The sequence below is a fragment of the Macaca nemestrina genome, chromosome 12, assembly GCF_043159975.1.
Source record: "Macaca nemestrina isolate mMacNem1 chromosome 12, mMacNem.hap1, whole genome shotgun sequence".
Classification (NCBI taxonomy): domain Eukaryota; kingdom Metazoa; phylum Chordata; class Mammalia; order Primates; family Cercopithecidae; genus Macaca; species Macaca nemestrina.
In genome coordinates this window covers 21581758-21595978 of record NC_092136.1, presented here as the reverse complement: position 1 = coordinate 21595978, position 14221 = coordinate 21581758, and the positions used below count along the sequence as shown (strand labels likewise).

The 14221-nt window shown below is 49.9% G+C and overlaps 1 protein-coding gene across 9 annotated transcripts in view; it reads left to right on the top strand.

Annotated features, from left to right (window-relative positions):
* Positions 1-58: 58 nt before the first annotated feature.
* Positions 59-14221, top strand: part of LOC105471614 (1-aminocyclopropane-1-carboxylate synthase homolog (inactive)) — a 28504-nt gene continuing 14341 nt past the window's right edge. For 5 of the 9 annotated variants that reach the window (XM_071074819.1, XM_071074818.1, XM_071074817.1 and 2 more), the window contains exons 1-10: positions 801-1120; positions 1477-1764; positions 5377-5436; positions 7563-7633; positions 8750-8819; positions 9717-9783; positions 11448-11545; positions 12014-12091; positions 12850-12950; positions 13597-13686. In XM_071074819.1, coding sequence (XP_070930920.1) covers positions 1022-1120; positions 1477-1764; positions 5377-5436; positions 7563-7633; positions 8750-8819; positions 9717-9783; positions 11448-11545; positions 12014-12091; positions 12850-12950; positions 13597-13686 — 1022 coding nt within the window. In that variant the 5' untranslated portion in view covers positions 801-1021. The other 4 variants (XM_011724176.3, XM_071074816.1, XM_071074815.1 and 1 more) reach the window with 4 other exon arrangements.

The following is a 14221-nucleotide window of genomic DNA, read 5'->3' as shown; positions in this document are numbered from 1 at the left end:
GCCCTCAAGTTTCCTAGTCCGAGCGCAGGGCGGCGCTGTCCTCACCCGCGCGTAACGAGCCGGACGGAGGGCGTTTACCGGTGGAGGAAACCAACATGTGATACGCGTCTGCAGAGTGCCAGCTCCTCCAGCTCCGCCGAGTAGGTGGGATCCCCTACTTTGCAGAGGAGGAAGCCGTTCAGGCCTCCCTGTGTGCACTTTGCAAAAGCCTCTGCCCTTCCATCTCGAATCCCTTGGCACCGATCGCACTTCCTTCGCCTGGAAACCTGGAGTCGTCTCTCGCGAGACATCCTCCGCCCTGTAGAAGGCCGTTTCGGTTCTTCGTGCGCGGTAGCCGCCCCACTTGCGGGATTCCAAGGCCTGCTTAATCGGGCGCGGGTGTGTCTGGCTGTGGATTCGCCGCCGTCCCACTGGACGCCTGGAGGCTTGAACCGCGCCGCTCCCAGATCCCAGGCTTTGCTCCCACCCCGGCTTCCGCCCACAGTGCTGTACTTCCTCGGACCTCGGCTGTCGGGAGAGCCGGAGGTGAGCGCCCTCGGGAGAGCCCAGCCAATTTAAAGAGTACCCCTGAGAAGACTTTGCAGAGGAAAATTTAACTGCGGGTACCCCCTGAGTTTCTGGTGCACCCGGTGTATCAGAGCTTGTGTTGTGCATCAGGACTGGAAAATTGGCAAGGAGTTACTTACGCTCTAATGACTCATATTTTATTGAACTTTTATCATCAGCCAGGATTTGTTCTAAGTACTTTATTGTCACTAACCCATATATTTGTATCTTCACGGCCAAACCGAGGTGATTACTGTTATATCCACTGTGCAGATGAGGAAACTAAACTGGCTTAGAGAAGTGAAGGAGTTCACACCCGCGGGCAGGAGTAGACCACCCTCATTGGTGTCCACACCTCTTTTCTTCAGGACTGAAGAGGCAGTCACTGGAGCTCTGCCTGGGGTGTCTGCACTTATGGAGACCCCCATTCCTCCCTCCCCTCGATTCCCACCCACTATCCGCCTCAGAGTACCACATGATCTCATCCTACCCTTTACACCACAAGACCCCCAGGACTCCCAGGCGATGCTCTGCTTTAACTCAAGAAATTTTAACCTGGCATTTGGTAATTGAGGTGAGCAAGGATGGAAGAAGAATGTTGATGACCCTTTAGGCTGCAGAGTGAAAAACTTATGCAGAAGTAGAACACGCTAAAGCAGCAATACATTAAAGTCATATAAATATGGCAAGTGCAGTCCCTGGCACATACTAGGTCCTTAACAGGTTTTTCTTGTTGAAGTCATTGCACATATGGTTACAACTAAGGGACACAGGAAGTGATGAGTGCATAAACCTAAAGGAAGGGAGGTTTTTGCATAAACCTAAAGGAAGGGAATAAGAGAAAGGGAACTCCCATGACTCCAACTCCTTTCTGATGCTTGGTGCTGTGGAAATCCCTTGAGCAGGCCTGTGAATTTTGTCTTTTTGCAGATGTTCACACTTCCTCAAAAGGACTTCAGTGCTCCTACCACCTGTCTGGGCCCCACCTGCCTGCAGGACCTGGGCAGTAGCCATGGGGATGATCTGGAAGGAGAATGCTCCAGAAAACTGGACCAGAAGCTGCCAGAGCTCCCTGGAGTGGGTGATTCTGCCATGCTCTCCCCTGATACCTCCTACCTGTCCTCTAGAGGAAGAATGATTAAATGGTTCTGGGATTCCGCTGAGGAGGGCTACAGGACCTACCACATGGATGAGTATGATGAGAACAAGAACCCCAGTGTGAGTGAAGCTCCCCTCCCACTGGCACCCGAGAGGGAACTGCAGGGTGGGGTACCCTACCTTGACCAATAAGGCAGCATCCAGCCTGCTCTTGTGAGGTTGGAGTTACGGTCCTCTGACCTCCAAGAGGGCTTCTGGTGTAGCTTAGGGAGGCTCCAGTGTACTGCCTGGATCAGGAAATGGTCCATTTGGAATACAGGGGACCTTGATTTGTGAGGGAGGAATTCAAGAGCCACACGATGTTCTTCTATGGATTCTGACCCATGACCTGTCAACTGTCCAACTTTAGAGCTGGGGCAGAACTAAGGTTCAGGTCGCAACTGTTTTACTTATAGGTTGTTTATTGCTGAGCTAGTTACTTCACTTCCTTGAATCCTAAATTATCTCTAAAATGAAATAATGACACCAGGCATGGTGGTTCACGCCTGTAATCCCAGCACTTTGGGAGGCTGAGGCAGAGGGAACCCTTGAGGCCAGGAGTTTGAGACCAGCCTGGGCCACATAGCAAGACCCCATCACCACAAAAAAATAAAAATAAAAAAATTAGCAGGGTGTGGTGGTGTGCACCTGTGGTCCCAGCTACTGGGGAGGCTGAGGTGGAAGGATTGCTTGAACCTGGAGGTCAACGCTATAGTGAGCCAAGATCACGCCACTGCATTCTAGCCTGGGCAACGGAGTGAGACCCTGTCTCAAAATAACAGGAAACAGGCCGGGCGTGGTGGCTCACGCCTGTAATCCCAGCACTTTGGGAGGCCGAGACGGGTGGATCATGAGGTCAGGAGATCTAGACCATCCTGGCTAACCCAGTGAAACCCCGTCTCTACTAAAAAATACAAAAAACTAGCCGGGTGAAGTGGCGGGCGCCTGTAGTCCCAGCTACTCGGGAGGCTGAGGCAGGAGAATGGCGTGGACCCGGGAGGCGGAGCTTGCAGTGAGCTGAGATCCAGCCACTGCACTCCAGCCTCGGCGACAGAGCGAGACTCCGTCTCAAAAAAAAAAAAAAACAAAAAACAAAAAACAGGAAACAAACAAAAATAAAATAAAATGGGATAATAATACCTGCTGTGTAGAAGAGTCAAGATTAAATGAGAGCAAGTATATGAAGTTTTTAGCACAGTGCTACTCAATAAATGATAGCTGCTATTAATATTTTCTGTCCCCAATATAAGCTATTCTCATAATGCCTTCAGGAGTCAGAAAGCTGTTATGGTAACCCTTTAATAATCCTTATTTGTTGAGCATCTACCATATAGATGTGAACAGAAACAAAGTTCTGATCCTCATAGAGCTCATATTCTAGTTAGGGAGACAGACAGTGAATGGACAGAGAAAAAATATATATACTATATGGTGGTAAATACTATAGAGAAACATAAACCAGGGTAAAGAAGACAGAGAATGATGGGTGGGCTGGGGATGTTGCTATTAAGTAGAAGGAGGTCACAGAAGGCTATTTTAATAGGGTGAACATTTGAGCAGATACCTGGAAAAAGTGAGGGATTGTCTTAGTTATCGTTGCATAACAAATGACCTCAAATCTAGCAAGTTAAAACAACAGTGCATAATTTCTGGGGTTCAGAATCCTGGTGGATGCCTCAGGCTCAAGATCTTTTTTTTTTTTTGTGATGGAGTGTTGCTGTGTCACCCAGGCTGGAGTGCAGTGGCATGATCTCGGTTCACCACAACCTCTGTCTCCCGGGTTCAAGTGATTCTGCCTCAGCCTCCCGAGTAGCTGGGATTACAGGCGTGTGCCACTGTGCCCGGCTAATTTTTGTATTTTTAGTAGAGATGGGGTTTTGCCGTGTTGGCCAGGCTGGCCACGAACTCTTGACCTCAGGTGATCTGCCTGCCTCAACCTCCCAAAGTGTTGGGATTACAGGCATGAGCCACTGCGCCCGGCCAAGCCACCGCACCCAGCCACAAGATCTTTTGTGAAGGTGCCATAAAGCTGGGGCTGTGGTCTCATCTGAAAGGTTGACTTGGGGCCAGGGGATTGGATGGGAGGCTCTACTTCCAATGACACTCTCATGCTTATTGGCAGGCTTCAGTTCTTCTCCATGTGGGCTTCTTCACAGAATTGCCTCATGACATGGCAACTAGATTCCCTCAGGGCAAGTGATTCAAGAGAGAATGAGAGGTCATGGGTACCCAAGATGGAAGCCTTAGACTCTTGATAACCTAACTTCAGAAGTGACATCCCACCTTATCTGCCTATTCTGTTCATTAGAAGCACATTGCTGGGCCCAGCCCACACTCAAGGGGTGTGAATGCCAGGAGGCTGGGACCTTAGAGGCTGCCTGCCACAGGGAGTGAGCCATGCAGTTATCTAGGGAAGAGCATTCCCAGTAGAGGGGAAGAGCCAGTGCAAAGGCTCCAGGCTTGGGTCATGCTTGATGAGTTCAAGGGACAGCAGAGGGGCCACTGGAGCTGGAATAAAGCCAAAACCAAGATGGGCAGGTGATGGGGTCAGAAAGGTGATGGGGTGGTGGAGGTCATAGATCCTGTAGGGCCCCAGAAGACCTGGTGAGCCTTCTGATTTTGGACAAAGTGGAATAAGAGGTATTCAAAGGAGGAGCAGTGTGGTCTGATTTGGGGTTTGGAAAGATGATTTGGACTGCTGTATGGAGATTTGACTTGGCAGGTAAGAGAATGCACAGAGAGAGGAGGGAAGCTGTTGTAATAATATAGACGAGAAATGATGGTGGCTCATACCAGGGTCCCAGCGGTGGAGGGTGAGACATGGTTGGACTGTGCATGTGTTTTGAAGTTGGAGCTGCCAGGATGTGTGAATAGATTGGCTCTGTTTGGAGGAGCTTCCCAGCTTGCTTCCCAGGGCATGAAGGAGCACTGCCTTTCATTTTGTCATAGTCTGAGCTCATTCAGGTTTTACTTTTTCATCTTCCTTCTTTCACTTCCCCTGTAGTAACTCAGGGGTCAGCAGTTAGCTGTGAGGCTGCACCGAGTCTCCGTGGGGACTCTGTAAGGGAGAGCTCGGGTTATGCCTGTCAGCCTCTTCTGTGACAATAAATGCCTATGGAGTGGGGATCAAGGTATTGTGTAATGTTGCAGGGTCTCCTGGGGGAGTATTTGCAGTGGCAAAGGAACCCGTTCTTGATCTACACCCACCTTTGCTTCTGTTCCTGCCAGACTGCCAATATACCCTCTGTCTTCTTTCATTCTGTAAATGTGTATTGAGTCCCACTAAGCCCCTCGAGAGACACGGCAGTGTCTTCAGCACACATCTGTCCTTCAGGGAGCTTACCCTCAGTACGGGAGATATGGTGTGTATGTCAATCCCTGTGACCTGGGGTGGAAACTGACCAGTGCTCTAAAGGGGACAGATCGAGAGCTGTGGGATGCAGAAGAAAAGATCCCTTCCGGGTGGCATTATAGGGGGGACTTCCTGGAGGACATGGCGTTTGGACAGAGCTTTAGAAATGGGAAGATGGGATCAGGCAGCTGATCAGAAGGCACACCTTGAGCAAAGGCAAGGAGGGGTAGTTGAAAGGGTGGGGTTGTAGAGAGCTCCCATTTTGCTTTGCTGCCTCCATGGGCTCCTGGGTCCTTTCACTGGCACCCCCTGCCATGCTAACCCTGCCTCTGTACCTTCAGGGCATCATCAACTTGGGTGTCAGTGAGAACAAACTCTGCTTTGACCTGCTGTCCTGGCGGGTAAGTCCTAGGGCACCTCTGGGGGGCATCACTAGCTCCGAGGAGCTGTCTTCCCTGGGACGCTTTCCCAACAGGAGCCTACTGCTTGGCTCAGTGGCCCTGGCCTGGGAATCAAGAGACCCAGGTTCCAGGCCAACCTTGGGAGAGTTTTCTGCGTGTTCTTAAGTGAGTTACTTTCCCCCTCTAGTCCTATTTCTTCATCTCTGCAGACTCTTATTTCACTCAGTCCCTCCTGCTGTGTTGGGTCCCCTGATCTCAGAGGGAAACACTCAGTGCTTTGTGGTGTAGATATTTAGCGAGTAGCTCTTCAGGGGGACAAAAATAAACCCCCGATGTGTAGCTTTGCCAATTTCCATAGTGTAAATACTCCCACCATGGCCAATTTCAACCTCCTCTTGTGATATCACTGCAGGCAGAGTTGGAAGAGAGGTGCACGAGCACACTTAGGTAATATTTTCACCATACAGACATGTAGACAGAACTGACCTCAAAAGCATAGATAGTAAAAGGTACTAGCAAATCAGGAAGCGATGATGTTTGAGTGCTTATCACCTTTGTTTGTAAGATAATTTATTTCATTGTCCGTTTATATTAATTTGCTTTTTTAAAGTGGCTGTTTTAACACAGCTTGAAACATTTCTGAAATTTTATAATCCGATTTCTTGAGCTGGGGTGAGCCATCTTAGCAACCACTGACAACGTCTAATAAATGTGTCTCCCAAGGTGGCAGTGGCAGAGTTTGGGTTTGTAGAGACAGCAATGCTTAACCCAAAGGAACATATTTCCAAAGATGAGAAATCTCAACCCCAAGGGAAAGGGCTTATAGGGAATATATTTAATTAATTTATTTATTTGAGATGGAGTCTCGCTCTGTTGCCCAGGCAGGAGTGTAGTGGCATGATCTCAGCTCACTACAACCCCCTCCTCCCGGATTCAAGCAATTCTCCTACCACAGCCTCCTAAGTAGCTGGGATTACAGGCACACACCACCACACTCGGCTAATTTTTGTATTTTTGGTAGAGACAGGGTTTAATCATTTTGGCCAGGCTGGTCTCGAACTCCTGACTTCGTGATTTCCCTGCCTCAGCCTCCCAAAGTGCTGGGATTACAGGTGTGAGCCACTGTGCCCGGCTCTGGAATAGATTTTAAAGGCCTGTTTTACCTAAAGCCAGCTCCTTCTTCTCAGGCAGCTAAACACTGAAATAAAAGGTGAGCCACATATAGCAATTTAAATTTTATATTAAAAAAATAAAAAAGATTCCAGGTAAAAATTAATTTTAATAATATATTTTATTTAGCCCAATATATTCAAAATATGACCATTTCAGCATGTCATCAGTATAAAAATTATTAATGATATATTTTACATACTTTTTTCCTACCAACTTTTCAAAATCCAGTGTGTCTTAATTCAGTTGAACCACATTTCAAATGCTCATTTGCCGCATGTGGCCAGTGGCTACCATATTGGACATTGTGGCTCTAAGGGAGGAAGGGAGAGAGGGCGAAGGCTGGACCCAGTTATGTAGAAGTGGCTGATTCCCTTTCTTCCTTTTGGCCCCAGTGCGCAAGGCCCCTGCATTGGGCCTTCTTTGACAAAGTGCCTACAATAGTAGGAGTTTCTAACCTAGCACCTGGTCATGGAGTGGGTGGTCTAGAAACTGCTATGTCTTCCAAAGTGTGAGGTCAAGCTGAGCTTACAGGAAGACAGTGGCCTAAGTCCCTGTAGAAGTTGGAGCCAAGACTGAGGTTCTAGCTCTCAGTGTCTTCTGTCGCCCCCATGGAGATACTGATCAGTGTGGTCTCCCGTTACTGCTTCTGCAAACCCACCCCTCCAATTTTTTAGGTGGCAGTGTTGTATAAAGAGTACCAGACTAGGAGTCAAAAATTTGGGGTTTTTGTCTCAGCTCTGCCACTTGCCAGCTCTGTGACCTTGGCTGAGTGACCTCATTTTTTTGGACCTCAGTTTCCTCACCTGGAACATGGGTATGAGAAAGCTGTCACTGTCTGCGCCTCTCACGGTTTCTCTGATGAGCAGAACAAGCATTCAGCTTTACCTGCCCTGTGCTGTGGATACAGGCAGCAGTGCCGGCCCTCAGCCCCGCTCTTCCCTGTCTGTCCCCAGCTGAGTCAGAGCGACATGCAGAGAGTGGAGCCGTCCCTGCTGCAGTACGCTGACTGGAGGGGACATCTGTTGTAAGTAGTTGCCATAGGGTGAGTTTGGCCCCCTGGGGATGTGTGGCAATGTCTGGAGACATTTTTGGTTGTTAGAACTGGGAAGTCAGGTGCTCCTGGCATTTGGTGTGTAGAGGTCAGGGTTGCTGCTAAAGTTCCTACAATGCACAGGACAGCCGCCACCACGAAGAATGACCCGGCCCCGAACATCAGTAGTGGGAGGCTGAGAAAGCCTGCAGTAGGCTGAGGGCCTAGTTCTGGAGACCTGGTGACCTGGGGTCTCCTGCCAGTCCCACCTCAGCACAGGGGTCTCTAGTCTGGTTTCTGGGAACCTGGCTCTGTAGCATGGGGAGGGCCTTCAGGCGAGGAGTCTTTGTACCTGCTTTGTTGGTAGCTTTAGAGAAGCCATAATTGCTGTTGGGGGAGCTGGCTGGGGCCTTTTCCTAATGCTAAAAGGGGAGGTGGTAAGTAACACTAATAGTAGCTTGTGCTTATTGAACACTTGCTTGGGGACACTGTTCTAAGGGCTCAGCAGCTGAGCAGGACCTGATCCCAAGACTGATTGCAAAGCATGTGTTCTTCTAATGTAGTCATTAGGATGATGGGCCCTGGAGTCAGACCACTGGGCTTGAGTGTGGACTGTGCCTCTTACCAGCAAGTGACTTAATTCCTTTAAATCTCAGTTTTTGTTTCTTTGACTGTACAATGGGAGTAATAATAATAATGATAGTAGTAACCACATCATAGGATTATTATGAAGAGTAAGTAAAAGTCTTCTAAATAACATTTGTATAAGGTAAATGCTTAAAATATATGAGCAACAATAATGGTGCTAATAGTTATTGTTGTAGTAATAATGTTTATTCGTATAATTAGCTAGATCTCCATAGAGAGTGTTACTTTTGATAATCCCTGAAATCTCCTGATTAGGTGCGGTGGGGTGTCCACTGCAATGCATGTGGGTAGTGGGGAGGAGAAGGTGGGTGCTGAGGAGTGGAGACAGAGGCACCCACACCCCCATCGTGGGAAATTAGGGAATAGTGATGGCAGGTGCCTGAGGATTCACCAGAGGAGCTTCGGGATGCACCGTGGGTTGGGGACCATCTGGCAAGCACTGCCTATTTGTCTTATCTTCAGCCTCCGGGAGGAAGTGGCCAAGTTCCTGTCTTTCTACTGCAAGAGCCCAGCGCCACTGAGACCAGAGAACGTGAGTAGCCCCCTCCACTGCTCCTTCCTGTTCTCTTGCCTCCCCTCTCCATCTTTTTCCTCCCTCCCTCCCTCCCTCCCTTCCTTTCTTCCTTCCTTCCTTCCTTCCCTCCTTCCTTCCTCCCTCCCTCCCTCCCTTCCTTCCTCCGTCCCTCCCTCCCTCCCTCCCTCCCTCCCTCCCTCCTCCTCCTCCTCCTCCTCCTCCTTCTTTTTCCAGACAGGCTCTTGTTCAGTCTCCCAGACAGGAATGTAGTGGTGCAATCTTGGCTCACTGCAACCTCTGCCTCTTGTGTTTCCGTGATTCTTCTGCCTCAGCCTCCCGAGTAGCTGGGATTACAGGCGTGCACCACCATGCCTGGCTAATTTTTGTATTTTTAGTAGAGACGGGGTTTTACTATGTTGGTCAGACTACTCTCAAACTACTGACCTCAAGTAATCTGCCCGCCTCAGCCTCCCAAAGTACTGGGATTACAGGTGTGAGCCACTAAGCCTGGCTTCCATTCCCCACCTCTTGGCTGGCCTGAGGGTAAGCTGGGGTTGAGATCTGCCCTTCACATAGTTTTGATTTGTTTCAAAGTAGAATTAGGAATACCTTCTCCCTCCTCGATGTTTAGAGTTTGGGTATAATTTCCACCCCATGTTGTTCTGTGGGCCTTCTGCCTCCACACCCTCAGGCAAGACCCTCTTAGTGACCAGCCCCCTCTTCCTGGCTCAGATGATCTGGAGCAGGGTCCACACGGATGAGCTTGGCTGTTAGTCTAGTGGCTTTGTTGTGACAGAGCCCCAGGTGGCACCAGGGCAGGGCCTGACGCTCCCTCTGTGCTGTCCTGGGAGGCTGCGGGTCCCCGCCCACTCCTGGAACTGGTTCATCTTCATCCCTTGGATATGTCACCCTTAGGTGGTTGTCCTGAATGGTGGTGCCTCGCTCTTCTCTGCTCTGGCCACGGTGCTGTGTGAGGCGGGGGGTAAGTGATCTCTGTGGCCTGCCCTGCACTGTGAGCCCCGTTGTGCCTACAGGGCCCCCCGTTGCCTGGCCTCAAGGGCTGCAATAGTATGCTTTCAGGCACACTAGAATATACTAGATTGCAGGGGGCGTGAATAAGTGACTTGACAAAGCACCCGGGGGTCAGCAGTTCCAGGGGAGGTTAGTGTGCTATTGGGGTCCTGGGCTTTCTCTCTGCCATGACCTTGGCTGCTTCATGCTCATAAGGGGGCTGTCGCATCCTCACGTGACAGTGTGTCTTAGAGCAGGAAGAAAGGGATGTGGTCGTGCCGTGCCTGTCTCTTTTTTATCAGGAGATGGGGATAGGGATGCTGTTTCCCAGAAGAGGCCCCCTTCTATCTTCCTGACCAGAACTGACTCATAAACCTATCTCCAAAATGGTCCCTGGCAAAGGGTTGCCTGAAACCAGACGTGATTTGTCCCCCAGGGCTAGGGGAAGGCCAACCTTCCTCAGACATGTTGTTGGTCATGCCTGAAGAAACTGGTACTGTCTTAGCACAGAAGGAAATTGAAATGGCTGTTGAATGGGCAGCCAGCCAGCAGTGCCTGCCGCAAGAGCAGATTGTTTTAAGAATCAGTTATGGTCAGGGGTTACTGGTTGCAAGGAAAAGAGACCCATTCATGGTAACTTAATTAATAATGAGATTATTAGTAACATTTAATGAATTGTGTTCCAGGGACTGGCCTAAGGCTTTATGTAGAGTATTTTGTTTAATCCTCACAATACTTCAATGAGGTTGGTTCTATGATGATCTCCATTTTACAGATGAGGAGACTAAGGCACAGGAGGTTAACTTGTCAAAGTCACACAAAGAGAGGTAGTAACCAGGATTTGAACCATCAACGAGAGATTCATTGTAAGGATATGATAGGCAATTTCCTGCCCATTCCAGAACAATCAAGAACAGGAACCTTCTAAGCTTCAGTTTCCCCATCTATAAAGTTAGGATATAATAAATAGTACCTACTTCGGAGTCTAATTGTCAGGAGCAAATGAGATAAAATAGAAACAAATGTTCAGTGCATTTGCCATCACATCGTAAGTGCTTAGCAAATGTTAGCTGTTAATAATTAGAAAGGGGGCTGTATTAGTCTGTTCTCATGCTGCTAATAAAGACATACCCAAGACTGGGTAATTTATAAAGGAAAGAGGTTTAATGGATTCACAGTTCCACATGGCTGGGGAGGCCTCGCAATCATGGTGGAAGGCGAATGAGGAGCAAAGTCACATCTTACATGGTGGCAGGCAAGAGAGGTTGTGTAGGGGAACTCCCCTCTATAAAACCACCAGATCTTGTGGGACTTACTTCCCTATCACCAGAACAGCACAGGAAAGACCTGCCCCCATGATTCAATTACTTCCCTCCAGGTACCTCCCATGACACATGGAAATTACGGGAGTTATAATTCAAGATGAGATTTGGGTGGGGACACAGCCAAACCATATCAGGGGCTGATCTCAGTGGATCCAAGCTTTCGAAAGTGTTTTGGGAGTTGAGAGTGCAAGCATGCCCCAAATGGTCCCCAAGGAAGTTAAAGGCCTAGAGAGGGAGTGGGGACAGTGGACAGAGGGTCTGGGGTGTTCTGGCCAGAAAGTGACAGGCCGTCACCCACTCCTGCCCCCAGAGGCTTTCCTGATCCCCACCCCTTACTATGGCGCCGTCACACAGCACGTGTGTCTCTACGGCAATGTCCGACTGGCTTGTGTCTACTTGGACAGTGAGGTAAGAGTCTTGGCTTCCCAGGTAGAACTGGGGCGTGCCTGTGGTCAAGAGTTTCCTGAGTCTGAATTTGAGGGTCGTCCATGCTGAGGGCTCTGGGGTTGTGATGAGTAGGGAATGGAGCCTTCTGTTGCCACATGGCTGCCTGTGCCTGGGATCCCCAGTGGTTCCAAAGTTCTAGTCTCTGAGATCCCTGGGGATGATGTAGAAGCCAAGAGCCAGACCCAGAAACAATGAGGTGGGAACAGAGCAGGGCAGACCTAAGTATAGCACCCGAGAGTGATGAGGGGGTCCCTGAAGTGGTGGGGTGGGGGTGGATGGCAGTAAGAGGCGGGGGCTCCCACCTGCTTTTCCAGAGACTCTTCTGAGGAGGCTGGGGTTTACAGGGGAGGAGAGGCCTGAGAGTTCATGTGTGTTTGGGGGGCAGTGGTCACTGAATGTGGCTGGTGGCTCTGATGGGTCTTTTTCCAGGTCACTGGGCTAGACACACGCCCCTTCCAGCTCACAGTGGAGAAGCTGGAGATGGCCCTGCGAGAAGCTCACTCTGAGGTCTGGGGATCAAATCAAACCCGAGGCTGGGAGTGGGTGGGTCTGAGCAGGGCCTGGACCCCTCTTCTTGTGGCTGATCTCCTCCCAGGAGTAGGGTTGGTACTCAGTGATGAGGACAGACAGGTAGGGTGGTAGCACAGAATTATTCTGGGAGTCAGGCAGAACCCTGCCCAGGGAGGGTCTTCCCTTTCAAAACAGACTCTTAGACCTCAGTTCACAGAGAATCAACCAGGGAATGTCACTAAGGATACCCCCATCGCTGATCCATCTGATTCTGGTTCAGTGGGTCAAGTGTGGCGTGTAGGAGTCTGTGGTTTAACGAGTCTCCCTGGTCATTTGAGGGGGCAATCTTGCTCACTTTGAGGGGACCTGAGGACTCCCAAAGAAGAACAGAGACCAGTATTCCAGTGATTCCTTTCCCGCCTACTTTTCAAAAATCTACTTAATTTTTTTACTTCGGTCATGAAAGCTATACATACTCACTGTAGGAATTTTGAAACTGCAAAAGGCCCACCCAAAATTCTACCAGCAAAGGTAACCTACTGGCATGTGGACACATTTCTCTCTGGTCCTTGGCCTCTGCCTTTATCTGATGCTGCAGATGTAATTCTGTGTCCCGCTTGTTTGCTTCATGTTGTGTTATGAACATGTCCCCATCAAATCTCCCTGGGAGCCTTCCAGTGACCAGCCCCCTTTGACTGTGTGGCTCTGGCCTTGGGGAAGAGCTGAGGGTCGCCTATCCTAACGGATGGTTTCAGGGTGTGAAGGTCAAAGGCCTCATCCTCATCAACCCCCAGAACCCTCTGGGTGACATCTACTCCCCGGAAGAGCTGCAGGAGTACCTGGTATTTGCCAAGAGGTGAGGTACCCCACACTGGCCCCGACACAGGGTCTGGGCAGCCTGGGGTTCCCATGTGGGTTTGGTGCAGGTTTTTCTACTCTCTTCACCCCACTGTGGGCTGCTACTTGCTTTGGCCCTTCCTTGGCAGTAGAGTGGGGAAGCAGGGATTTGTGGGATGCCATTCCTCTTTCTCTTTGGCTCTTTATAACAATAGCTATCAATTATCGCACACTCTAGGGGCCAGGCACCATGCTAAGCACTTTATGTGCCTCATACAATCCTCACAACAAACCTGTCAGGTACTGATGCTGTTATCACGCCCAGCTCACTGAGCCTTCGAGTGGTCAAGTGAGGGGTGGAGCCAGACTTGAACCTGCGTCTCTCTGACTCGAGCTCTTGTGCATGCCCCTGCCCCTCCATGGAGGTGCCCGAGGGCTCCCTTTCTCCCCTACAGTGCTTCAAAAGCTCCTCTGTCACCTGCTGTATATGTATGGCTTTCTGTTGGAAAAATAGGTCAAAGAAAGGTGTTCTGGAAAAAACAAGTTTGATAACCCGGGGCTAGACCCCGGCCCCTCTGGTTTTCTCATGTATTGCCTCCCCACCCTGCGGGACGCATTTGCCCTACACACTAAGTCTCTCCTCCCCACCCCCTGCCTCACCCCAGGCACAAGCTGCATGTGATTGTGGATGAGGTCTACATGCTGTCCGTGTTTGAGGAGTCAGCTGGGTACCGCAGTGTCCTAAGCCTGGAAAGGTGAGGCTCCCCGACTCAGCTAACTCCCTCAGCCCCTATTATCCCACGGAGCCCCGACCACTTTCTGGCTCAGCCCACGGGGCATGGCCTGCCCAGAGCAATTCCATTTCCACCCAGCTGATCCCACTGGTCCTCAGATCTCCTAATGAGAAGTAGGGAGGGTTGGGCTAGATTCGTGATTTTCAAGTTATTCTGTGGAATTTCTGAGAACTCCAAGAAGAGGCCTCAGGATTCCTTAAGTTAGGGCTGAGTGGATGGGAAATTGGCCTCTTTGCTGTTTCCTTTACCTCCAGAGTGGCTCCAGTTTTATTCTTTCATTCATTCATTTACTCACTCATTCATTCACTCAGCACCTCTGGAGCCCCTTGCATGTGCCAAACACCTCTGGATATTTACATTTTGGGGTTTTTCATTAGGTTTACTGTAAGCAAAGCATTTGTGGCCAGAATACCTTTGGGAACACTTGGAGCAGATCATCCTCAAGGCACACTGGCCCATGCTTGTAATCCCAGCACTTTGGGAGGCCAAGGTGGGA